The sequence below is a fragment of the Pholis gunnellus genome, assembly GCF_910591455.1.
Source record: "Pholis gunnellus genome assembly, chromosome: 17".
Taxonomy (NCBI): domain Eukaryota; kingdom Metazoa; phylum Chordata; class Actinopteri; order Perciformes; family Pholidae; genus Pholis; species Pholis gunnellus.
Genome location: NC_136544.1, coordinates 13,104,639 through 13,130,814, shown reverse-complemented (window position 1 = coordinate 13,130,814; position 26,176 = coordinate 13,104,639). Strand labels below are relative to the sequence as shown.

Here is a 26,176-nt window from a genome sequence, read left to right as displayed (position 1 = left end):
ACGAGTGTCGCTCAGGTGCCGAACAGTGCCGCTCAGTGCCGCTCGACTGCCACAGTTGTGGCACCTGACTGACACAGTTCCGACACCTGCCACTGGGGTGCCAGTGCCGCAAAAAGGATCTCGGCCCTGCACGCACAAAGACTGGAAGCAGGTAAACAGCTAGCCTGGCTTTATCCAAAAGTAACTAAATCCACCTCAAGCTCACTTATTTACCGGTTGTAGTTTAAAACCCGGGGGGGAACGTTTACTTGGTCAGGATCAGTCCTATCTAATGAGAGTCGTCATAAACAAGAATTCAGTGAAATATTTACATAACCTCTTCAGGATTCATTTTAATAAAATGTCAAATATAGGGAAATTATGAATATCAAAATGTCATTTGAGCTAACTTTACATGTACTTTTCCCAAAAACGGTACAGTAAGACTACATTACATTTGACATGGAGATATATTGGGTCATCATGAACAGAACTTTAGCAAACCAATGAAGGAAATGTTTTTTTTACAGATCAAAGATTATTACTTTTTTCAATTACAGATTATACAGCAGTGTAATTTCAGATTATGTTGTTGTTGTATTTCACTTAATGTACAAAATGACGTTGTTCTTGACTTGTTATATCAAATTTGACAAATTATTGATGAAATATTTATCTATTTCCGGGCTTTTTGGGCTATCCAATCACCCGTACCGTAACACCACGAATAGACGAGCATTACATTTCAAACGCCGGCTGACGTGACCGAAGTTCCGCAGATGACGGACCACTTGACCGCCGTGCGTCAACGGATCAGCAACGGTTGACGCCCAGTGACCACTTTGTTTGCTCGGGTCTGCGGTCGAGTCATTCTGTGAATCTGTTTGGCGTGTGAAAGAGTGAAAGAAAGAGACAGATTTGTTTGGACCTTTTCTGTTCTGGTGAAGAGATGTCTAGGTACCACCAGTTTCAGTCTGGGCCAACACCGGCGCAAAACCCACGCAGCTCTCAGAAGTTGAGCACCAGAAGGGAGTTATACGAAAGAGACTTTCCGGTGTACAAACAGGCGGTCGAAGTGGGGTGTTTTTCCCTCGACTCTGAGCGTAGATTCTTCAATGACAGCAGGCGGATGAAATACTACGTGGAACCTGACAGAAATCCTAATTTTGACCTGAGGGATGGATACAAGGACCGCTATATCAAGAGAGACGACAGCGAGAAGGAAAAGCTGGACCACATCCTCCGCTGGATCTTGGCCAATAAATCAAAGCTCAGCTCAAAGGTGACCGCAGCCTCATCATGGTAAGTGTTATTGTTAGTTTGTACTTAATCAGGGTAACAGGTCCAGGTGAGATATAGATACTCACCTGAGATTTCTAGTCGCTACTCCAACCACCTCTAACCACACGTGTTCTTGGTTCTACCTCTGCCCATCACAGTGCTTTCGATTTCGACTTTGTGACATGGCGCGGCCATCTGACCAAACTGCTGACCACTCCCTATGAGACACACGAGGGCTGGTTGCTGGCAGTCAGCAGGTTCAGGGGCACGCTTTACGTCAGCGAGGTGGAAACAGAAGCCGCTCGACGGGAACAAGAGAACCGCACAGAGAGACACAAGGAGATGATGTACTGGGGATACAAGTTTGAGCAATACACATGTGCAGGTAGGTAGGCTTAATTTAAAAAGATGACTGCACTTGCAAATGACACGGTAGTACAAAATGTAAACCCTACTTTGGTGTTTTATGTTTACCTCTTTACTTCATTGAACCTATTTTTTTTTTACTGAACCAAAACACTGGCGATGAGGAAGGTCTTGGGTATATAAAGAGAATAAATATAAAACAAGATTTGAATCATACCCTCTAACTAAAAAGATATCTGGTTTGAATTCACATCAAAGACTATAAATGGACTTAGTTATGACTTAGTATCTCATAGCTTGAAACCTAGAAAATCTAAACTCTGACTTAATCTTGACCTAAGTCAAAGTTTTTTAAGTTTAAAAGTCATTTGCAATTTGTGTCTCACATTTATTCTCAAATTATTTTGATTTAGAAATTATTATACAAGCTTTATATCAAATACCTTCGATGTAGTAGTAAAATAATCACTAAATAATAAATAATTTTGACTTAAAAGGCAAAATTCTTTACATAATTCTGACTTAGTCTGTATTTCTTTTCCCCGGCACAAATTAACTTCCATACATTCCAATCTCATCATTACATCTCTTATTACGTTTGACACAGATAGCACACGTTTAAGAGATAACGCTTCACATTTGTCCCTCCCTGTAGATGACGTCCACAGTTCACCTGACCCGGGCGGAGTGGTGAACACCAATGAGGAGTTCTGCACTGTGGTGCAAAGTCGGCTGGCCGATCACAGACTCCTGTTCTCCGGGGAGGTGGACTGCCGGGATAAAGATCCCAACGCTCCGGCTCCTCCCGCATGCTACGTGGAGCTGAAGACCTCTGCGGAGATCTGCACCCCTAAACAGCGCAGCAACTTTCACAGGTAGATGATGAAACGGTAAAACATCACATGATTCGTCACTTCATGTCACGCTGTTCGTTGGATGTTTGATTTTGAAGCTGGTATGATCCTCCTTTTTGGTGGTCCTCAGGTTCAAACTGCTGAAGTGGTGGGCCCAGTCTTTCCTCCCGGGAGTCCCCCGTGTTGTGGCAGGTTTTAAGGATGAGGAAGGAGTGGTGGTCACTGTGGACACTTTCCCCATCTCTAAGATTTCACAGCTCATCAAGGTACGATAAACTACCGGTCATCAAAGGCTGATCTAAACATTGAGAAATCTATTTTCATCTCCCCCCCCAAATAAAAAGTGATTGAACAAGAGTTAATAAAAGATTAACTCAAAACATTTGCACTTTCTCTGGACAGAATGAACACAACTGCTGGAAGCCAACAGTCTGTATGAACTTTTGCTGTGATTTCCTGTCTTTTGTGAAGCAAATCGCTACTGAAGACAATCCAAGGTAAGTTGCAATGACAAACTATGTTGTTAACCTTTTTTTTAATTTCAAGCAAATCTCTTATAATAATGTTATTATCTCTTCCAGCGTGGTGTACCTGTTCTCCTGGGAGCCCCGCAGAGACGTGACGTTCTCCGTCCACAGGGACTCCCAGTATTCCTTCCTGCCACACTGGTTTGTGGAGGAGATGACCAGGAGTCAAGACTCACACCGTCAGCCCTGATCTACAGCCAAGACCTGGTCCACTGTTAATGTTCATTCAGACCTCCAATGGAGAGTTCTCAGACTTTATTTTAACATTGAAACCCCCAGAACAGTGGTTAATTGTTCAATTTTAATCAAAACAAAATTAGAAAACATATGTAGAAAAAACATTTTTTTAAATGAAATCATGACTTCAAGTTAGAATTGCATCCGCAGTTACACGTTTTTTTTCATGTTAAGACAAAACATTTCATTTGTGAAGAAGACCGTAGTTAACATGCATGGTGTATTCTTGTAACCATTGCATTATTGCTGTTGTTTTTTAATTAAAAGTGACTCGTACACCGGCTTTGGGTTCCTTCTTAACTATTGAATAAAGCTGATCTTGTCCTTCTGCCTCACCAGACTGAGGGACATTTTCTTTGTTCAGAGCTTTCCTGCTTTTTCACACTTGCTATCCTCTGATTTTGCCATTTTCTTTCCTGGCAGTTTAAATATTCTGCCATTTAGTGCCTCACTTTTAATTTTTTCATAAACACCTTTATGTGAGAGCTGATTTTTATTTTCAAATGACCCATTATAATTCATTTTGTGGCAGGTATATATATATAGTTTGGTGTACCTGAGAACAGGTGTGTGTGTGAGAAAGCAAAAAAAACGTGGAACCAGGCTACACAACTGGCACTGATTAATACGATGAACAGTCCTAAATGTGATGTTACAAAGTAATATTGACAGCAGCAACTCTCGTAATGATTAAAACTCAAGTTAACAAATTGAACAAACCGGTTAAACAGCAACAAACGGCGTGAATCATCTTTCAAAAAGATTTGCAGAAAGAGCACCGTGTCAAAACAAATACTGTAAATTACTGCAAACTTGAATGCCCAACACGGCTAAAAGGACAGTGAGACACATGCGTGACAAAATGTTCACACGGATCAATACAATCGTGCAGACGGTGGACGGTGTTGTGCATCATGGATTTGTGTAAATCGCCAACAGTCGTCACAGCATTTATATCAGTTCATGTTAGTTTTCAGACATATTTAGAGGCACTTAGCGCCTACTGCAGTATTTGTACACATGTAAGCTTTACTCTGTGTATTGTTAAGCACTCATTCCCATTTATGTTAAATTCATTTTGACTTAATATATTACAATTGTTAAAATCACGAGCTTTCAGAGCAGATTTTACACACAAGTCTGTACATGTGAGTGGGAGCTACTCTCCCTTTGAACACTATTGTGACTACAGCTAATCTGTGTGTGTAATAATGACATCATAGATCAACAGGTTAAATAAAACACTCATCTGGCCGGAATGTCACGAGGGTTCTATCAAACTCAGTTAAATTCACAGTTAAAAACACAAGACCGTGCGTGAAGAATGGTCCAAAAGCTTTCGTCAAGGCAAATAGCGAAGTAGGTAGCTTATCTTATTGGTATCATGATTTACAGCAACGCCCTTAATGTTGAAGGAGAAGTTTTTCATTTTGGGAAATTAGCTTTTCATGATCTATATATATATATATATATTATATAGAGAGAGAGAGAAAGAGAAAGATTTCGATGAGAAGATTGCTACCACTCTCGTGTTTGAAGCAGTTGGATAACTTAGCGTAGCACAAAGACTGGAAGCAGGTAAACAGCTAGCCTGGCTTTATCCAAAAGTAACTAAATCCACCTCAAGCTCACTTATTTACCGGTTGTAGTTTAAAACCCGGGGGGGAACGTTTACTTGGTCAGGATCAGTCCTATCTAATGAGTGGTATCGATCTTCTCATCCGTCTCTCGGGGAAGAAAGCAAAAAGCGTTACTTCCCCGAATGATGTCCGCTTCCCCTTTACGTGTCATTGTGATGACTATCTCAGCTAGTACGGTTACTTAGAACCATCTCAACAGAGATCAAATCACAACCAGTTTGCACAAATGGAACCAGTTAGAGGTTAAGAATGAGAAGCTATTATAAGTATCACACCCAGCTCTGGTTATGGTGTTTGTTTTCGGGCACCAATCCCGTCTCTTACTACAACGTGAATGTGACTGAATCAATAACTGGCATCAAGATATCATCGGTAGGCATTGATAAAACCTACTGACGATGGGTGTACTCATGCATCGCTGTATGTAGGGGTTTGTTCACTGCTTCAGCTTCTTGTTCAGGCCCATGACTTTGAAGGTAGCAGCAGTGATCTTCTCGTACACTACGAACATGAGGGCGGCCGTCAGCACCGTCTGGAGCAGCTTGGCCTCCAGGCCTTTGTACAAACCAAGAACACCGTACCTCCTGTGACAAAGACACGGATGTATATCAATGATGAGCGGTTATAACATCCTCACCAGTGAATGTGTTTACGTTCGTGGCTGCACTCACTTGATTCGGTCCATCAGCAGGGAGAAAATGTTCGAGAGGCTTCCAATCACACCGGCCTTACCGTCACCTTTGTACTGGCCGAACTGATGAAACAGCACTGAGCAGGTTAGCTTAATGTGATTTAATCAGGTTTGATGAGAGACTTTAGATCGAGGAACTGACATTGTCATGAGATCTAAAAGATGCTCTGCACCATCCGTCCATTATATATAAAGTGATTATAAAGCGCTTCGATAAAGCTTCTCAAGCTCATAAAAAGATATTGAACTATTATGGATAGATTTTCTCTTGCCATCGACACACGTGACAATATAGATAAATCAACAAATACAGAATATCCTCTCACATAATGTGTGCGATATCTTGGGAAAAGCAAACAAAACGTTGATATTTACCCTCAGGATGGCCTGAACTGTCTGAAGAGGATATGTTGCAGTGGTAGCGACGGCCTTGGCAATGGCTCCAATGAGAAAGATCTCTGCTGAGGAGATCTGTGGTAGGACACAAAGATGGAATCCACTCATAGCCAGCGCTTTTGCTTGAGCATTTATTAAACTGTTTAAATTGATAGTATGATCAAAACATAAAAGTAACAGCAGGTTACTTTGTTATTGACCAAATACCTGCTAAACAAATGGCCTTCCCATCAGCCCCAGCTGTTGTTTGCCTTTTAGTGCTAATTAGCACACGTTAGCATGCTTACAAGCTAAACTAAGATGGTAAATGTTATGCCTTTTCTTAACACCAGCATGTTAGCATTGTCATTGTGAGCGTGTTAGCATGCACACATTAGCATTCAGCTCAGGTTCAGCCTTACAGAGCAGCTTAGCGTGGCTGGAGACTCTTCGTCTCGTTTGATTTTAAACTCTGCTGTGTCATCGAATATCTTGAAGACGGATCCTCCCAGATCACAGCCCTTCAAGCAGGAGACAATGTTGTCGTTTCTACGGGACACAATGTGCAGCAGAACAAATGTTTCTTTGTCTGCGGTATGTTATCTTGAAAAGGCCATTACCAGCCAAACCATTACTTTTTACAATGATTAGAAATGGCAGAGTATTTCTGTCACCAAACGGCTACTAAGCTAACTAAAAGTTGGTCTTTACCACCGAGAGACTGAAGATGTTTTGTTCAACATTAAAGCAGATTATTTATCCTGGTAAGCATGGAGTCCATTGAAGTCCATTCATCTGCAGAGTTTAATGTTTATTATTGTATTTTCTTGTAACAGTCAAAAAGAAGGTGGGGCTAATAGCTTAGCTTCGGTAATGTAGCGTCCTGTCCTCTCACCTTCTTCCCTCCCCTGCCCGCCTTCCTCTTCATGGCCTCATAAAACATGAACTGCATCGCCGGGTTGATGACGAGGATAAGAGAGGGCAGAGTGCCGTTCCACAGAGTTGCCACACCCTCATTGGCTATGATCTGTGAGAAAGCATCTGAGAGCACAAGCCCAAAACCCAGCAGGGTTTTAAAACTGAGCATGTCTGAACTGTTAAACTGTAAGACAGATATATTCACAAGTATCTCACACACCAAAGATGCCCCTGTACTGGGTCTGATGGAGGTCTTCGTTCCTGAACTTTGCTCCCTGCAGCTTCAGTCGAGTGTTGACCACCCACATGGGAGTGGTCAGGATCACATTCACCATCCCTGTAAGAACAACAGATTATTAGCTTTCTTGAATGCTTCCTAAATAAAAGGTACCACGTGGAGGTTTTGACCTCCAGCAGCTCTATAGAGCAGTGATACACATTCACCTTATTCCATGGATCAACAGGTGGCATTAATGCACCAACTAAAGTAGAGAGGGAGGCCTTCAGTCCAATCTCCTTTAGTACTTGAATCATTATTAGTTTTTACCTGACACGACCCCCATCAGCAGGTCTTGGCTGGGTCTGGACTTCCCTGGACCAGCCGCCGCCAGCTTCTTCAGTGTGTTGAAGGTGTAGAAGTAGACAAAGTTGGAGCAGCAGAGGCTGGAGATGACTGGTAACCAGCCTCTGTACAGGGACTGACTGGGAGAAGAGACGGAGAGTCAGACTTAGAAAACAAATATTCACAATTCTTAACTGTTTCAGCTCTAGTGAAGACAGTTAAGACTGCACTTGTGTTTCACGCTTCTTTTTAAAAACAAAACAACGGTACAGCACTTTACTCACAGGCCTTCTTCCTTTACTATCTCCGCCAGGATGACGGGGGTGGAGTTAGCCTTTCTCATCTCGTCCACTGAAAGACAAACACAATGGTGGGACAAGTCAGTGAACTGGACACCACGAGTATGTGGTGTCAAGTAACAAACCAAAGGTAAACACAGGTGTTTACCAGGTATGTATGTTCAGTAAAAATCTATATTTAGAGAGCACCTTTCAACAGCATTTCAAAGTAAGGACGTATAAAACATCATAAATCAATAAAAGTGACATTGGACATCATAAATCAATAAAAGTGACATTGGTCTAGTGCAGTACTGAATGAGTGGACTAGTCCGTTACATCTCTGTTTTGCAGTTACAGTTACTCCATAATAATAATAATAATAATAATAATAAACCTCCCACTCACCCTGCAGTCTGCTTTTGGCTGTGTCCAAAGGAAAGAAGACCGACATCGCTGTCACACTTCCCTGAAAAGACAAAATCCACCGTAACGACACAAAACAAATGGCAAAAAGGCTCGTCCATATACTTCACATTCATTTTATTGCCCTTTTGTTTGTTATCTCTGCTCACCAGTGCACCTGCCACAGCATGAACCAGCGTCTCGTAAGACAGAAGGCCGATAGCCGAGCCACCGCTGTCGGACATCTCTGCAGTCTCTCTCCCGGGTCAGACCACCGCACAGAGACCCAAAACACCGGAAAGTAACCGCGGAGCGATCCGAAGAGTGGTAGCTGGTGGTCGGTGTGTATTTTGTTAATAGCTGCGGTCAGGGAAACTCCGGGAACACTCACAGCTCTGACTTCATGGTGTGTTATAAGCCAACAGGCGTTTAGAAAGAACACGAGAAAAGTGTCGATCAATGTTTCCTCCCAGTCTCCATTCATTGGCTGAGAAGGGGTCGAACCGGGTTGACAACTTCTTCTTCGTTGGTTATTATTTTTTCTTCTTCTTCTTCTTCTTCTTCTTCGTCTTCTAGTGGCGTTCAGCGAGCCGTTAACATGCATTACAGCCACTCAATGACGCAGTGGTGGATTCAAAATAAATAGTAATAACAGAAATAATTCACAATACATTTTTTTAAATCAATAAATGCATAGTTTTTTAGTAATTTAATATTTTTTTAGTGCAAGTGCTTTTACCGTGTGCATTTATAGTTATTTTTTAAATAAAACATCTTTATTCGTCCTCCCCCACTGTTTAGATAAATACAATTGGAATTATTAGCTCAAATAAAACTTAAATATTACTTTGTTATGTTTTGACATATCTAATTGTAATGCCATATTTTAATAGTTGAGTAAGTCCAAGTTTTTCCTAATTAATAGAACAAGAAAATGAAATATACATCCATCTCATTAAATAAGAATTTAAATCAGTCAAATCTGCATGACCTGTGTCTTTCGAAAGATGTCTACCATATTATTTTAGTGTTTAGTAATTTATTTTCAAGAACCTGGAGGGAACGCCAAACGAATATTGACTATTTAAATACTCAAACTATTTAATATTAGAAATCCCCGCAGTGGAGAAAGTATCATTGAGATCTGTTATTCAAGCAAAAGTAGTAATCAAAGTAAATACATTTACTCAAGTATTACTTAGATTTGACTTATTTGTTTAAGTATTTTCAATTCCAATAAATGTATTTCACAACTATAGTTCAAGATACTTAGCAGACAAGAATTTTACATTCATATACAAATGCAGCTTACAAAATAAAACATATAGGTACCCTAACCTAATTGTTTTTTAAATTAGCTTCAACTTTGCAGGTCCAACATTAAAATACTGCTTATACGGTTATGGATAAGTAGGATTAATCATATACATCGTCTTATACATAATACAAATAAGAAATAATAATTCTGCAAAATGAGCACTTTTACTCTTGTAAAGTACATTTTGTAGATAATAACATTATGTTTACTTGAATTTAATTCTGAATGCAGAAAACATACTGAATTATTTTATTGGTGAAATGTTTTAGTTTGTTTTTTAGTTAAGATCTGAACATCTTCACCAATGATAATATTACTTATATAACATTACCCTGATTAAACTTACTTTATTATTGTAGCTGGTCGAGGTGAAGGTAATTTGAACTTTTACTTTATACACTGTTTAACACTTTAATATCTCATAAAGTGTCATGTTGTATACAATGATTGTATTCTGTGAATCTTAATCTGTGAAGTAAGTACTAACTATATATGTAAAAATAAATGTAGTGTCAAAAGAAGTGTTGTAAAGTAGCAGAAAAGGTGACTCAAAACTTATATCACCTGGAAATCTTGCTGTCGCCACACTTAATAATCAAGCTTTAGATGACTCTTGATGATGATCTCGAGCTGTAGTTAAGTTGTGCAGCTGACAGCAGTGAACTGGACTTTGCTTTTGTTTTATGGCTCTGAGCTGCTGATCCGTTGACGCCCAGTGACCACTTTGTTTGCTCGGGTCTGCGGTCGAGTCATTCTGTGAATCTGTTTGGCGTGTGAAAGAGTGAAAGAAAGAGACAGATTTGTTTGGACCTTTTCTGTTCTGGTGAAGAGATGTCTAGGTACCACAAAGCAGCGATTGATGGATACTTGGACCTCTTAAAAGAGGCCACGAGGAAGGACCTGAACACTGCGGATGAGGATGGCATGACTCCCACTTTACTCGCTGCTTTCCACGGACACGTCGATGCGCTTCAGCTCATATGCAGCAGAGAGTAAGCATGTTACACTCCTCTTTACCTCCTGGGCTTCATTTCACATATATAGATAACTTCATCTCCATGATTATCACCTCAGTTTTCTGACGTTTATTGAAATCTTTTAATTTTTGGCAAATTCTAATGCAAATTCTACTATAATATTGTTGTAATAATATAATGTATAATGCTCTAAAACTAAACTAAACTAAATAGAACACAATGGCTGAACAGTGATGTGTTTGATGCCTTAACAGTTATTTAGGACTTCATCTGGGTTTTTCCAACACGTTTTTCACCATAATATAATGAGCTAAAACTTAATTTCCCCATGAGCATGAGCCAAATGTTTAATCAAGCAAAGAAAGTCTGCAACAAAAGAGCCCTTTATTTTGTCCCCACCACCCCAACCTCCTGCCTTCACTCGACACAACAAGAGGCGGGCTTAAATCGAGAACAACATTCTTACTGAAAAATTAGGTTCAGAAAATCTGTGTGTAGGATATTTAGTCAGGCGTAACGCACGCATAACCTACGTGGGAAGAATTGACAGAAGCTTTTTCCACTTCCGTCTGTGGAATTTATGACAAGTTGTTGCACTTTTATGGCTGTGACAATGAGGCACGGCACAGAAGGACTTTAAATCTTAATAGTTTACCCATTAGGTTGTTTGATATTATTTAGTTATTATGTTGTGATTGTATTTTGTATATGAAAGACTTTATGTCAAATTCTTACCTCACATTTAAAGGAATACATCGACATTTTTGGAAATGCTATTTTTGTTGTATTTTTGTGTATTCATGTGACTAGTGTTTCTACACTGAGGTACTTTTGATTTCAAGATTTTGCACTTCTTAGGGCCATATTTGGAATAACTATTTTATAATTGTGTCCCTTTAATAAGTGTGTTTTGTAGATCCACAGATGAATCAAATCTAATAAAAAATCCCCCCAAAAAATCCCCAAAACTGTTTTTTTGGAAACCTGTATGAACTGGAAAAGGAAGAATCATTATTATGATATGGTATAAATCAGTGATAGAGAGTGGCAAGAAATAAAAAAAGTTCCAGGTAATTGCTTAAAATCGAATATATCTTTTGTGTCATACAGAGGAGACCCCAACCGGAGTGACATCTGGGGAAACACGCCGCTGCACCACGCTGCGGCTAACGGCCACATGCACATCCTCAGCTTCCTGGTCAACTTTGGTGCCAACCTTTTTGCCCTGGACAATGACTCCCACACAGCCATGGACGTTTCCGCTTCTCGTGACCGCATGGACTGCGTGCGCTTCCTGGACGCTGCCGCCTCACAGCAGACCAACCAAAACCCCAAGAAGGTCGCCAATCTAAAGAAGGAGGCCATCAAAGAAGCGGAGAAGCGCGTGAAGCTCTGCGAGAAGGTGAAGAAGAAGCACCAGAGCAAGATGGACAGAATGCAGTATGGAGCGGGCAGTACTGGGTCTGTCTCAGAGGCCAGCATGGCATCGGCATTCTCAGACGGCAGTGCCATGTCCAGCGTCAATGAGCAGTTCTCCAAACTTATTGCTGCTGATAAATCGGGCTCCCTTACTGCCAGGGTTAAAGGCACCCTTCAGAAGAAGCTTGGGAAGAAAGATAAAGGCACACTGCAGAGGTCGGGAGCGGACGGGAACGTTATTTTCCTCAAACAGGAGAGCGGAGCATCCGAGCAGCCAGAGTTTCTGGATGTCTTCAATGAGCAGGACGAGGGCATGTTAGACGAAGACGGAATGGGAGGCTTCCAAGATTATGACAACGACGAGCCAGGCCAAGTCAAACAGTCCATCTTCAATCGGCCCGGTCTTGGAGGTCTGATTTTCATGAAGAAAATGGGGCTGGAGTCAGAGGACATACCGAGCGGGAACAACGAAAGTCTCGGCTACCTCGTTCAGAACGAGTTGTTTGAGGTCGAGGAAGAAGGCGCAGGCTTCGAGGGGAATGGCGATGCTGATCTGCCCTGGGATCAGGAAGATCTGGGACTGGATGATGAGGAAGATGAGGAAACCTCACCTTTGGATGCATTCTTGTCCGCCATATCCTTGCCAGAGTTTGCCCTTGCATTCAGTAGAGAACACCTAGACCTGGAAGCGCTGATGCTTTGCTCTGATGAAGACCTGAAAGGCATTCGCATCCAGCTGGGACCCAGGAAGAAGATCCTGGAAGCTGTTGCTCGCAGAAAGAACACATTGGAGACTCCTGGCATCATGAAGGACAGCGGCTTGTGATCTAAAAAAACATTACCAGGGATTAATAATCCTGTTTGAAGCTTAAAATGAGTCTGTACTTTTTGTAAATAGAGCCAATAGTTTGATTTTCTGAATAAAACAAAGATGATTCAGCAAACTGTTTCTCTAAACAACAATTTCTACAGCGTAAAGTTTCAAACTTTTAATCCATAACATTTTTCGATAATCTGTTTATAGAAAATTATCCATGTTACAACCAATTTACAAACAGCATGAACCTCCAGCGACTTGATCTGAAATCCACAACAGCATTGTAAAGATAAAAACAAGAGATGTTTTGATCCATAAATGAGATAACAGTCAGTGGCTGATTTTTACTAATAATTTTTGCAGTTGACAACATAATGTCAAATAAATGAAACATAAAAAAATATTGTCTCCAAGTTAATAAGATGTGTATGTGTCCCCTAGTTTTCACTACGTTGTAGGGACATAAGTCTGGTCACACAGTCACATTGTGAGGACTCGCCTTCCATTTGGGGACAAAATGTTGGTCCTTACTTCAAGTGTGGAAAACACAAGCAAAGAAAGAAAAGTCATCAATTTGAATACACATTCACAGCATAAAGAATTGTGTTACCAGATGTGGATCTTGTTCTTCTACAGTTCAACACGAGATGTACACTAAACACACCAGGCAGCCTGTCCGGCACCAAACTGCAGACAAAACTAGCAGCTGGTGAACATAGTGGGACATTTAACAGTTAAAAAAGCTTTTTTATTATTATTTTGCCAGAGACGGGACTTGAAATAATCCCTAATGTTCCAAGTCTGCTGCATGTGTAAATAGACAACTAACTATTTAATGTAAAGCAATCTTAAAGATGCTGTTTAAACAAAATGAGGCATAACCAATTGGAGAAGTGTATACATCTAGCCGCTGCCATGTGTGTATAAGTATAAAATGAGAAAATACAAAACATATAAACAACATATATAAAACATAATGTTTTTCCAAGTTGTATACAATTGTTTTATAATCATACATTGACGTTGAATAACTTTAATAATAACATCAACAGAGAAAAAATGAGATCAGGACTCAATTAAATAAACGCGCAAGAGCTGAAGCGAAGCCGGAAGTACTCCGAGATAACGCTCTTGACCTGTGGGCGGGATTTCCGACGAGAAGCTTTAAATTGTAGTTCGTTACCGTCTGACGGTGGACTCAACCGTGTGTGTGTATGTGTGGAGAGCGAGGTGCTCGCACTGTGGTCACGAGTGTGTCCAACAGGTATGTTTACAGCCGATGAACGTTTACTCTCACCCGTTTGTACCCGATGTGTGTTTTCCTGAAACGACGGTTTACTTTGACTCGAGAGCTAACGGCTCGTTAAGCTTCATTAACGAGCTAATGAACAATCTCAGATAGTCTCTCCGCCTTGTCGCTTCTATGGCCAAACTGGCCTAACTGTCATGCCTCGTATCCCTCCGCTTTACCTCCCAGGCTCTTTATCATTGCGAGGCATGGCTGAAATAATCGCCGTCCACGCCGGTTTGCCCTCGTCGTCCACTATGAACTTCCTCTTCCAGGAGGACCCCACCGCCACCTCTACCGCTGCTGCTGCCACCCCTCCGGCCTCTCTGACCGGCGAGGACTACCTGTTCGTGGAGGCCAGGCACCCCAACACCGTGCTGCAGGGCCTGAACAGCCTGCGGCTCAACAACGCCTTCTGTGATGTGACCCTGTGCTGTGGAGGACAGGAGTTCCCCTGCCATCGCATCGTGCTGGCCTCCTTCAGCTCTTACTTCCAGGTAAACAACACAGCTTCAGCTACAGAGTCCACGTGTTAAATGAATGTGGTGTGAGTTGTGGTTGTTTTCATTCTTTCTCCTCCTTCAGGCCATGTTTTCCACTGATCTGATAGAGTCCAAACAGGAGCGCGTTGCCATCAATGGAGTTGAGCCTCAGATGATTGGCGTGCTGGTGAGCTACGCCTACACATCAGAGGTCTACATTTCTAAAGCAAATGTGCAGGTAAAGCTTCTGCTCTTATCTTCTTATCCTCCCTTCCTGAAGAGTATATTTACTGAAACTCTGATTCATTTGGTCCCAGGCGCTGCTGGCAGCAGCTAATCTGCTGGACGTGATGGACGTGCGAGAAGCCTGCTGTCATTTCATGAAGCGTCAGATGGACGAGATGAACTGTGTGGGCATTCACTGCTTTGCCGAGGCCCATTCCTGTAAGGTGCTGGAGAAACTCAGCATGGACTACATCCACGAGCACTTCGGAAGTGTTTCTCAGCAGGTGAGAAGCTGATGGAGGACGCATGTTATGTAATGAAATGTTTGCTGCAACATGTGGGAAATGTCTGTTTTCGCACATGCCACAAGTAACCTCACCAGGACGGTTGAACCCGGCAGTGTTGTGGGTTTCATGTGTGAAAGAGGCTTCACAACGATGATCTACCTGCCTGTCGGCGGTCAAACGCGGGTCAATAACTCGTCTTTTTTTTTTTTTTCTTCCACCAGGAGGAGTTCCTGTCTCTGTGTGTGGACAAACTGACAGAAATCATTGCCAGTGATTTCCTAAATGTGCCTAAAGAGGAGATGGTGTTTGAAGCCGCCATGTCGTGGTTGAATAAATGTTCCTCCCGCAGACAGAGCTTTGAAAAGGTCAGTTCACAACAAGCTCAGGTATGTCTGCTTGAATCCATTTTATAATGCACACGGTTCTCTTTTCTCATTTTGATGCACACGCATCTATTGCAGCAGAGCTTTGAGTGGTAGGCATGTATTTATTTGGTGCTCAATATTTAAAAATGACTCAACATTTTGGGACATTATTTGTGTTCCTGCCGAGGGGAAGATGGGGACAGCCAGCAGCTGATTAGCTTAGCTTAGCACAAAAGAACAGCTAGCCTGGCTCTGTCCAAAGGTAAATCCACCTACCAGCACCTCCTAAAACTAATTTATTAACGCATGAAATTGCATTTGTTTAATCCATACGACAAATCGGTTGTGCTTGATATGGGGGTTATTTACATGACCAGTCATTTCCTGAAATCTTGTCCCATCTGTGACTTTCCAACAAGTAATAATAGCTGTCACTGTGGAGGTTCATCAGATCTCTGTTGTTTCTCAAAGGTCCTCGAACACATCCGGCTGCCTCTCATCAGCCCGTACTACCTCCACGACGTGATCGAGTCTCTGGATGTGGTGAAGGAGAACCAGGGCTGCAAGGAGCTCATCTCTGAGGCGAAGGACTACATGCTGCTGAAGGACCGCCGTGGAGATCTCCACTGCCCCAGAGCGAGGCTGCGCAGGTTCACAGGTGCTCAACATCGCATGCGTTTCCATTAAGGGTAGAGGCTGCATCTGTCAATCTACTGCGTTTACTTTGGCTACATTTGAAAAATAAGCACTTTCTAGCTTTATATTTTAGACCCCCTTTACACCTTGCAATGTGTTTTAGGGTGATGGAATTACAATCTGGTAGTGCGTGACCACATGAAGGTACAGGTGTAAATGCACCAAAAACGCATTGAGGATTTTATTGTACGGTGTAAAGGAGGTCTAAGTGACTGAGGCTATCTACAAAAAAAATACAAGATGATCAAAATAACGACTATGTTTTGGGTCCAGAGCTACAGTCTGTGGTCCAAAGGCCTCTGCTCACTCCTCTCTGCTCCTGTTGCCATAACAGGGACAGCTGAAGTGATCGTGACGGTTGGCGGAGAGGACGACAAGGTGGTGCTGCGCAGCGTCGAGAGCTTCGATCCTGTGACGCACCAGTGGAAGAATCTGGCCTGCCTGCCCTTCGCTGTGAGCAAACACGGGCTGGTCGTGTCAGGTGAGGAAACGTGAGCTTTAATTACATTAACACTCATTCATGACGGAGCAACAGCTAAGCTCAGACAGTCAGAGATGGGCAAAAATACATCAAAATGTATTGTGATACAAAATACCCCTCAAATAAATGTATTAAAATAAAATACAAAATACTGGTGCCAGAAAATGTAACAAAATACAATGCAATACTTTTTTCTGGATTTTCCGTTTTCTCACAATTTGGTATAGCAGAGCGTTCAGGTTTATATAATGTACACAAAGCTCTGGTGAACCCCACAAAAAGGAAGAACAGTCACAGAATGTCAGTGTAACTAAGCAAAGCTATTAAAAGACAACAACTTGATTGATTATATATTTTTTTATTAATGGGACTTAACAGCCCATAAACTTTGGCTTTGTATCAACAAGAAAATATTCATCACATATGACATACAAGCTCCCAATCTCCCTCTTCCTATAGCTACTCGACTGATAAGTTAACTTGCTAAACACTGGCTGTGCTAGACAGCATGCTAGCGTCATTAGCATGTTAGCATCGATCGCTAGCTTGATATTATAACCATCTCCATGTATATACAATAGGCTATGTAGCCAGACCCAGACATAAATTATACATCAAGCTAGTTTACATCTGTCACACTCAGATAAAATATTTACCTTGACAGACAATCCGTTGAACTTGAAGATCTGAAAACTGAACTCGTGAACTGTTTTTTGATTCGTGGAGAAAGTATTTTGAGTATTTTAAATACAAAATTACTCCACTCTAAAGTATTTTGTTACAAATTACATTAGATTTTTTTATCGGCCCTATCAAATACAAAATACTCAAAAGTAATTGAAATACGCATTTCAAATACAAGTAATAGAAATACTGCCCGTCTCTGCAGACAGTGACATGTTTCTTTCCATCCTCCTCTCCGTCTCTGGAGACCCCACGCTGTATTTGGCGGGAGGAGAGTTTCCCGACGGCTCGGCCAGCAGAGAGATGTGGCGCTACGACCCCTGCTTCGACTCCTGGATGGAGTCGGCTCCCATGAATGTCGCTCGTTCTGAGTTGGGTAAGGCAGTCTCCGTACGACAAACACTTCCTCTGTCCTCAAGTACCTCATACGAAAACCTACGAGTGTCAATCTTAACTGGGGCATTCTATTGTTGTTATGTTTTATCTGTTTATGTAGAAAGTTGTTATCAGTGACTTGATTAATCTTCCTCACGCTCAGGCCTGGTGATGCTGGACGGCTTCGTGTATGCAGTGGGGGGGTGGGAGGGAAGCTCTCGTCTGGACTCGGTGGAGTGCTACAACCCTCTCAACAACTCCTGGCAGTTCACGGAGTCTGTCAAGATGGCCGTCACGAGTCCTGCCGTGGTGGCCCTGGACGGACTGCTCTATGTCACTGGTAGGAAACACGAGCTACGCACATGCGTGCGTTTCTCAATGTTGTGCTTTTCATTGGATTTACAGATCTTGTTTTGTCTTCCTGTTACTCTGTCCCGCTAGGTGGTGCAGTTCTAGAGGACGGCGACGGCACAGACCTCGCTCAGGTGTACAACCCCAGGACCAGTGCATGGACGGAGGTCGCCCCCATGCAGATCGCTCGCTCTGGTTCAGCGGCTTGCACACTCAAAGGAAAGATTTATGTGATAGGTCTGTAAACACACTTTATAGTGCTCAACAACAACAACAACAACCACACAACAACCACTCTCATGAAATCAAGTTCAACATCTCATTTGTTTTCCCAGGTGGATGGCATGCCTCGACAGAGAACACCGATAAGGTGGAGTGTTACAGCCCGAAGACCAATCAGTGGACCATGTGCGCCCCCATGAAAGAGCGACGCTACCGGCCCGGTGCTGCCGTGGTAGATGGCAAGATCTACGTCCTGGGAGGAGAAGAAGGCTGGGACAGGTGAGGGGCCCAATCTGGGGAAACATCAGAAAGGTTGCTTGTGGATCTAATGCTCGTCAAGCAGGAACTTGTGCAGGAGCCCAAGAACCATTTTAGGGACCTACCGGCTTCCCTTTGTGTGTCCTCTTTTGCATCCATTCAAACATCAAAGTCATGCAACAATAAATACAAAGAATCGTGTTTGAAACCCGACTAATTTATCTAATCTTCATGGTGCGTTTGGGTACTGATTTGGTTTCTGTGGATTAAAAACACGATGACGGGGCACATTTGCAGCCTTTCTTCTTCTAATGATCACCTTTTTCCGTGCAGATATCATGACACTATCGAGAGGTACTGCGACGAGACGGACACGTGGGAGATCGTCGGTGAGATGCCCACCAGTCGCAGCTGGCTCAGCTGTGTGTCTCTCCATCTGAGGAAGGACATCCACATGAGCAGCTATCCCGAGACGCCAAACGACAACTGAGTGACTTCTTTTCTTCAGGAACTCTTTCGCGGTCATTCTCTGCGCCCTCAGTCAGGGACGGTGCACTACAAAGCTCAGAGCTGTGGAGAACAGCCAACTGAGATGATGCCTGGCTCAGCGTTGTTTGAGCGCTTGCTTACTGGTGCCAAACGGTAGTCTGTTTTTAATCTGACTGCTTGTGGAATGAGCCTCGCTTAGGGGCCCGTCTTTTTGGCGTGGTGACAAACATCGCATCAGGAATCACAAGGAGCTGATTGACAACTCGGTCACCAGTCTAAACTCTCTCTGATGGATGTTTATGGTGCTGTTTTAATGTCCGAGCACCTCAAATCATTGAAGGATTTCTCAGCCAACAAAGTGTATTTTTGTATTATTATGTGGCGTATTTATTTGTTACTACCTGTGAGGAAGACCTTAAAAAAATGGTGAACATTTTGGCGCTGTCAAAAGATGCTTTGAGAGCTGAAGAATCTACTTGTGAATATTTTCAACGGTCAACGTTGTCTAAACGTGAGCAGTGTTTTTGTAATGAAACTTTGTAAGTTCCGAATGATTGTCTTACACCTGTAATATGTTGATTATATTTTTGTAACGTAATGTGGGTCATAAACTTTAGTGACTTTAAATGGAGTGGATTCTAATAAAAACATTAATTCTTAACTGAGTGCTGGTGTTTTTATTGTTTTCTATTTCACAAATAGGCTAAAAACAACGAACAAAGAAGTAACTTAAGAAATACAAATACTTGTATGGTGTTATTAAATATAATCCAAGAGCCCTGATTTGTTCATTTTAATTGTTAAGATTACAATAATTTCACAATAAACAAGACTTGAGAAGTAAAAATTAATTTAAACATTATTTTTGAAAAACAGCATGATGGAAGGAAACCGCATTCAACACGTTTGTTAGAGCTCAAGGAGACACATGAGTTTTGTTGATTAACTGAATGCAAACATTGTTTGCAAGAAAACTCCCCAGGGCACCGAAATTAAAGTACTTTCTTTTTTTATTTAGACTTGGGCAAAATTAATTTACTAATTAAAGACTATCAGATATACAAAACTCTGACATGGTAGAGGCAAAGCCCAAACGAAAATACCTCGAATTGAATGATGAAAATCAGGGTCGGATACATAGTTAGAAATATTAATTAAATGCAATTGTTACCATCTATGGTTACCTTCTGGACACGACCAGCTTTGAAGCTGCGGTAACAGTTCATCTTGACATCCTGTCTCATCTTTGATCGGCTGCAAGCTGCAGTGGATTGTGGGTAATACGTCAGTCCGCCGCCATATCTTGTCATTCTGTACCGGTTGAAGGAGAGACTCTGGAGTCATGAGAGGAATCCGGTCTCTTAACAACATCCCCGTGAGTCTCGTGTTGTTCTCGTGTTTTCTCTGAGCTGTGTGACCTACTGGAGCTAAACTCTGTGGACTCTCTGTCTGCTTGTGTAGTGGGTTTAGCTCCACAGTTAGCCTGCTGGCTAGTTAGCGCGCTAGGTGGCTAGCTAAATGTCTAACGTTTAGTAACACGTCCCCGAATCGTCCACTAACAACACTGAATGTCAGGTATACTGCGAGGCACGTGTGCTGTAACATCGTCTATTGTCTCGCTTTAGCTTCGTCTCTCTTTGTGGTTCAGCTGGATGCAACCCGAAGGTCATCTCTGAACTCACGTATTATGATCGAGGTGTCTCGAGGTGAAGAACACCCTTAGTTTGGTCATAGTGTAGTGACGTCCAGATATTTAAACTTTGTTCACGGGACACGTGTACATGCGGCCTTAGTGTAACGTTTCTAAAGTTGTACGGGTCATTTTGGGACACCCAACCCTTCTTTACGACCAGCTGTCAGTGTCTAGAGTCACGTGCAGGTGTTGCCATTCTGTGGCTGTCAGTGTCAGTTGAGCCATCAACGATCATTATTTATTTAAAACTGAATCTGATTTACAAGTAAAACTATCAAACACAATCTGTTTCATAGATGCTTTAAGGGGACTTGTTTTTCACACTTTACTGACAAACTGATTATTACTCAATAATGTAAACATTGTCAATACATTAATTGACAATCCAGCCAATAGATAGTTTGTTGTCTCAGAATCCCTGTATGTCACAATGTCTACTCAAGACCTCTTGTGTAGTTACATCTTGTGTGGGTTGACACCAGGTCAATCGGAAAGTTGTCCTTCTCTTATCTGTATAACCTAGAGGCCACAAGTGGTACATTTATCAAGTGATTTATGAATAAAAAGAACATAATGTAAAAAAGATGTTATTGGCAAAACAAAACAAGTGTTTCCTGTTGGTCATCTGGTGACCCCTCAGCGAACCACTGGTGGAGGGATCTCTCACTTGTGTACTTAAAGCAGAGTTAGGTAGGTGACAGCTGCTGTTGAAACATTACACGTCGTGTTACTCTAAAGTGAGCCTGCTTTAGTGGAGCGCTTGCCAGGCGGTACATCCTCTTCCAGTCTGCTGGTTACCTGGACACAGATGTTTGCGCTGCTTGAAGCGGCTCCACTTTCTCCCAGGAAACACTGTCGGATTGAGTCGAGGAACAGTGGAAGTCGCTTGTCTTTTTAAATTCGGCGTCTCCTCTTCCCCGCAGAAACGCTGCTATGCCGCTGCCAGGAGGAGCGAAGCTCTGACCGAACCCTTCGCAGGCCGCGCGTCATCCTCGCCTGCACCTCCCGCTCCCCAAAATGTCCAGGTGGGTGCTGCTCCTCGACCATGCAGCGGCTGCAATCAAACTGAACGTGTCTATTTATCTTTACAGTTTGATCACAGGTTTTCAGTAATATTTTCTTTTGGCTGCTTCAGGTGTCCAAGCTTCCAAACGGTCTGGTCATCGCATCGCTGGAGAACAATTCCCCGCTGTCCAGCGTCGGCGTGTTTGTGAAAGCTGGGAGTCGGTACGAGACTGTGGAAAACCAGGGCGTCTCTCATGTGCTGCGACTGGCGGCAAACCTGGTAATTTGTGAATTACCAGGGTCTCTTCTTCGCTGCTCACTGTTGGGGGGGGGGGGGGGGGGGGGGACAGTTGGCTTTGGGTTCAACAGGTTTTTGTTTGTTTTGTAGACCACTAAAGGTGCGTCTGCCTTCAAGATCTGTCGCGGTGTAGAAGCACTGGGGGGCAGCCTGAGGTCAGTGACACACGTGCATTTCCCGCTATAAATACACCACCAGTGTAACCGTAGCCCACTACGTTGAACCAACTGTGTGGTCGTCTGTGTACCCCCAGTGTGACGTCATCAAGGGAGACCACCGTCTACACTGCGGACTGCTTGAGAGATCACCTGTGAGTCCTTATGTCAAGTCTGTGATGTTGTTTCACTCCTGAGTGTGTGTGTGTGTGTGTGTGTGTGTGTGTGTTAACATTGCTTTATCTGTGTGTGTGTGTGCAGAGATTCATTATTTGAGTTTTTGGTCAACGTGACCGCGGCTCAGGACTTCCGGCCGTGGGAGGTGGACGATCTGACGCCCAGGGTGAAGATCGACAAAGCTCTGGCTCAGCAGTGTCCTCAGATAGGTCGGTAACGGGAACAAACTTAAGCCAAACGGTATCTTAAAATTGCTGTATTGGGTCTTTCTTGGTAGCATGTCAGCACACCGTTGTCCAGCTGAATCTGACAAACGCATGTCTAATATTTACTGGCAATTTCTCGTTTGGCCTCTTAAATCCTGAGGGAACAAAAACGGTGAGCTGAAAGTAGACGCATAGCCGGCTGTTGATGTTCATGTTAATAATAATAATGCTTAAAGACCCAGTAACAAATGTCAGACTTCAAACTGTTTTAATTGTTTGTTTATCCCTTTTTTGGAGGTGTGATTAGTTAATTTAACCCGTATCATGGAGAGGTGAAGAGAAACATGTCTCATTACTGAAACTAAAGACACTCCACCACTTCACAGGGTGAGCGCTTCATGTAATTCGGGGCGTTTTCTTTCACAGGTGTAATTGAGAAGTTGCACGAAGCCGCGTACAAGAACGCCCTGTCCAACTCTCTGTACTGCCCAGACTACATGGTCGGCCGTGTCTCCTCTACACAGGTATGGATCTTTAGTTAGCGGGACGTCTGAATAGACCAGACGTAGCCTTTTCATTCTTCGTTAGTGCGTACGCAGCTCATACACACCTCTCCTCCTTCTTTATTGTCTTCTTGTAGCTGCAGACATTTGTTGAAGACAATTTCACCACCGGCAGAATGGCTCTTGTAGGACTAGGTGAGTGTCTGCTAGTGCTGTCGAGTCGGACTGCATCGTTTTTGTCACTGCTGCTTTCCAAACTCGTCAGGTTTTGGTTGTCACTGCTCCATTTGTTACGGATGTTTAGTCGGCATTCTGAAGTCAAAGTAGTCCCGTTGATGTCCAAAGACAGAGAGGTAGTAAGTCAACACAAAAGGCAAGCGGTGACACTAATTTGGATTTTTTTATAAACATGTCTTAAGGCCGACTCTGCAAACGCTTCAAGTGTCGGCATGCCTGAGTGCCGGCACATTCTGGATGTTTCTATCCTGGGAATTAGTGTGCCGTGTTTCTCTTCAGTTGCATGTTAATGTTTCGTCTGATCCGTGCGTCCAGGTGTGAAGCACTCCGTCTTGAGGCAGATGGGCGAGGGGCTCCTGAGTGTCCGCAGTGGGGCTGGAGCGCCTGCTGCTACGGCCGTGTACCGTGGAGGTAAAACTCTTAACTTCAATCGTGCCGTTACGCCCTCTTTTGAGATCTATCGTCGTGATGCTATTGTGCGTCTGTGTTTGCGTGTAGGCGAGCTGCGGGTGCAGAACAATGACGACCTGGTGCACGCCCTGATCACCAGTGAGGGTGGTGTGACGGGCAGCGCAGAGGCCAATGCCTTCAGCGTGCTGCAAAGGATCCTGGGAGCTGGGCCACATGTAAAGAGGGGCTCCAACATCACCAGCAAACTGAGCCAGGGTATCGCCAAAGCTACCACGCAGCCGTTTGATGTAAGTGAAAAGCTGTACTGCGTTGTTTGTCTGTCGTAGGATGGTGTGTTGGAGTTTGTCACCTAATGTCCGATGTCTTTCAGGCCACGGCCTTCAACGCCTCTTACTCTGACTCCGGCTTGTTCGGCGTCTACACTATTGCACAAGCTGACTCTGCAGGAGAGGTGATTTCTGAATTCACTCCTTTTTTAAAGAAACATGAAACGAATGAAACCGCTTCTAAAATTGCTCGTTGTCGTCCTCTGTGCAGGTGATCAATGCTGCCATCGCTCAAGTGAGAGATGTGGCTGAGGGGAATGTATCGGAGGCAGACATCACCAGAGCAAAGTGAGTTCACCGAGTGACGTTGGACATGGAGGTGAAGCAGCCGTGCACCATAATAATAACATGTTGTTGACTCTGATGTGTGTGTGTGTGTGTGTGTTTGGCTTCTCTGCCTAGGAACCAGGTGAAATCCGAGTACCTGATGTCAATAGAAAGCTCTGACGGTCTGTTGGAGGAGATCGGAGCTCAGGCTCTGAACACTGCAGCGTACCAGCTCCCCGATGCTGTTCTCCAGGCTGTGGATGCCGTCAGCCACGACGCTGTGGTCTCGGTGAGTGTCTCTCCTGCTGCTTCCATCTTCAACCAAATCACAGACTCGCACATTAAGCGACTAGCTTGGTGAACATAGTGGAGCGTTAAGCGGCTAAAGAAACGGATATTTCCCTTTTAGGAGTTGGTGGAGACCAAAAACGGAGCTAAAAAACAAGAGTGAATGGACAAAAACATGAGTCCACATGAATGCTAATGTTGCTTCATATCTACTGAATGTGTAAATAGGCAACTGTTTGCTAACCTCTTCATGATAACAGCTTTATATATTTATAATGTCAATGTTACCAGACTTTATGGGAGAAGTTGGCCTTCAGGGCTTTCTGCCAGAAAGGGTTTATTTTAACCCAAAACATGAACTTTTCTTAAATCTAATCAAGTTGGTTTGTTGCATGAACCTAAATTAATATTAAGGAGATTTCTGGAAGAAAGCCCTGAAGGTAAACTTCTCCCATGTGTGTCTTTTATTTCACTTTTAGTACAGATTATGTGTTTGAAATAGAGAAGAAACTAAATGCAGAAACGTGTAGTTACAGAAGTTTATGAATGCAGATGTATTTATCTGTTTGTTTGTTCAAACTTTTCCTTATGTGCTGTATTTAATGACAGTAAATGGAGTTGTGTTATTGAGTTATAATTCACAACATAGGAACTAACTAATCAGTAAATTAATTATTTTTAAAACCATCTCTTTTTTTCTTTACAGGCTGCAAAATCCTTTGTGGATGGCAAGAAGACCATGGCAGCTAGTGGACACCTGATGAATACCCCTTTTGTGGACGAAGTATGAGGATAAAAGTCTAAGAACGGTTGATTTTAACTTGGGCATGTTGTGCCTGGCTGCTTCAAAAGAAAATAGGACCCCAAAACCTCCTGCAGCAATTCATTTGATGTCCCCAATCATTTGTAGTCTGTCCTGTAAGCACCAACGGAGAGCCAGGGAATCAAAATGCAATTTCTCTTTTTGTTTTTTTTTGTCAATTTAACTGTATATCTATGTAAATTAAGGACAGTAATAACCGCTGGTTGTTGCTTGGAGTTGTATTTTGGAATGAATCCAGATGCACTGAAGGTTTTCATTGCTGTATAAAGAGTGTGAGGGTCATCTGGTGGTTTTAAAAAAGCTGTTCAGGCAGCAGCTATTTTTAGCATTTAAGAGACGTTGTTCTGCCCATTCACCAGTAGGGGGAGCCAAAAACAAATAAAGCAGGATTGAAAGTTGCCATTGTCCAAGATTCTACTGTTTTTGCATGTGGAATAAGTACTCATGAGTATAATTTAAGTAAGAGAAGCAATACCAGCCAAATGTAAACAAACGATAAAAATAAAAATGCTTTACTCAAAAACATTGCTGTACTCATGTGATGAACTAATACTACCATTTTGTTAGTTTATGGTACACTTATTTAGGGTTGAAATGGATTAATATAATTACTGATAAAGCTGTTTTTTGGTTCTAAACATAATATATATTATGCAAGATTAAGTGTGATTTAGGGTTCGGGTCACATCACAATTTCTCAGAGCTCAAGGTGAAGTATTTAAATTGTTTGATTCAAGATCCATATTTTTTTGTATGTCCTATCATTTCAGCTCTGGCTCATTTAAACACCTTTTATTTAGGAATATGCTTCATGTGAGCACTCTAATGTTGGAAAAACAAAAAGATTAAATTAGATTTCGACACAAGGACCTACCATAGTTTATATTCTGTTATCACCCATATATATATATACATACATATATACATATACAGGCCATGT

General features: G+C 42.6%; 5 protein-coding genes across 6 annotated transcripts; 4 read left to right on the top strand and 1 right to left on the bottom strand.

The window, feature by feature from the left end:
• The first annotated feature begins 686 nt into the window (after positions 1–686).
• On the top strand, positions 687–3,527 carry LOC306709303 (decapping and exoribonuclease protein-like). Its single transcript, XM_079177380.1, has 6 exons — positions 687–1,281; positions 1,419–1,645; positions 2,282–2,501; positions 2,611–2,746; positions 2,883–2,977; positions 3,062–3,527. Exons 1-6 carry the CDS (start codon positions 929–931, stop codon positions 3,195–3,197), a joined length of 1,167 nt encoding a protein of 388 aa, XP_079033506.1. The 5' UTR covers positions 687–928; the 3' UTR covers positions 3,198–3,527.
• Positions 3,528–3,667: 140 nt separating this feature from the next.
• On the bottom strand, positions 3,668–8,507 carry slc25a17l (solute carrier family 25 member 17-like). Its single transcript, XM_079177381.1, has 9 exons — positions 8,284–8,507; positions 8,117–8,177; positions 7,715–7,781; positions 7,416–7,570; positions 7,089–7,205; positions 6,846–6,991; positions 5,951–6,046; positions 5,556–5,638; positions 3,668–5,468 (listed from the first exon to the last, which is right to left on the bottom strand). The coding sequence occupies exons 1-9, from the start codon at positions 8,356–8,358 to the stop codon at positions 5,321–5,323; spliced, it is 948 nt and encodes a 315-aa protein (XP_079033507.1). The 5' UTR covers positions 8,359–8,507; the 3' UTR covers positions 3,668–5,320.
• Positions 8,508–10,172: 1,665 nt separating this feature from the next.
• On the top strand, positions 10,173–13,037 carry anks4b (ankyrin repeat and sterile alpha motif domain containing 4B). Its single transcript, XM_079177026.1, has 2 exons — positions 10,173–10,423; positions 11,519–13,037. Exons 1-2 carry the CDS (start codon positions 10,263–10,265, stop codon positions 12,651–12,653), a joined length of 1,296 nt encoding a protein of 431 aa, XP_079033152.1. The 5' UTR covers positions 10,173–10,262; the 3' UTR covers positions 12,654–13,037.
• An 826-nt stretch (positions 13,038–13,863) lies between these two features.
• On the top strand, positions 13,864–19,473 carry LOC306709010 (kelch-like protein 24). Of its 2 annotated transcripts, none has more exons than XM_079177018.1 (11): positions 13,864–14,429; positions 14,518–14,652; positions 14,732–14,923; positions 15,148–15,291; positions 15,763–15,949; positions 16,322–16,468; positions 17,400–17,528; positions 17,691–17,867; positions 17,969–18,115; positions 18,214–18,379; positions 18,692–19,473. In XM_079177018.1, the coding sequence occupies exons 1-11, from the start codon at positions 14,091–14,093 to the stop codon at positions 18,846–18,848; spliced, it is 1,920 nt and encodes a 639-aa protein (XP_079033144.1). In that variant the 5' UTR covers positions 13,864–14,090; the 3' UTR covers positions 18,849–19,473. The 2 variants fall into 2 exon arrangements, with proteins under 2 accessions (XP_079033144.1, XP_079033143.1); XM_079177017.1 differs by having other exon boundaries at positions 17,358–17,528.
• Positions 19,474–20,122: 649 nt separating this feature from the next.
• Positions 20,123–25,634, top strand: uqcrc2a (ubiquinol-cytochrome c reductase core protein 2a). Its single transcript, XM_079177403.1, has 14 exons — positions 20,123–20,222; positions 21,464–21,565; positions 21,676–21,825; positions 21,934–21,998; positions 22,097–22,153; positions 22,260–22,384; positions 22,808–22,905; positions 23,022–23,079; positions 23,437–23,532; positions 23,620–23,819; positions 23,903–23,983; positions 24,070–24,146; positions 24,261–24,414; positions 25,120–25,634. The coding sequence occupies exons 1-14, from the start codon at positions 20,190–20,192 to the stop codon at positions 25,201–25,203; spliced, it is 1,380 nt and encodes a 459-aa protein (XP_079033529.1). The 5' UTR covers positions 20,123–20,189; the 3' UTR covers positions 25,204–25,634.
• Positions 25,635–26,176: the final 542 nt, after the last annotated feature.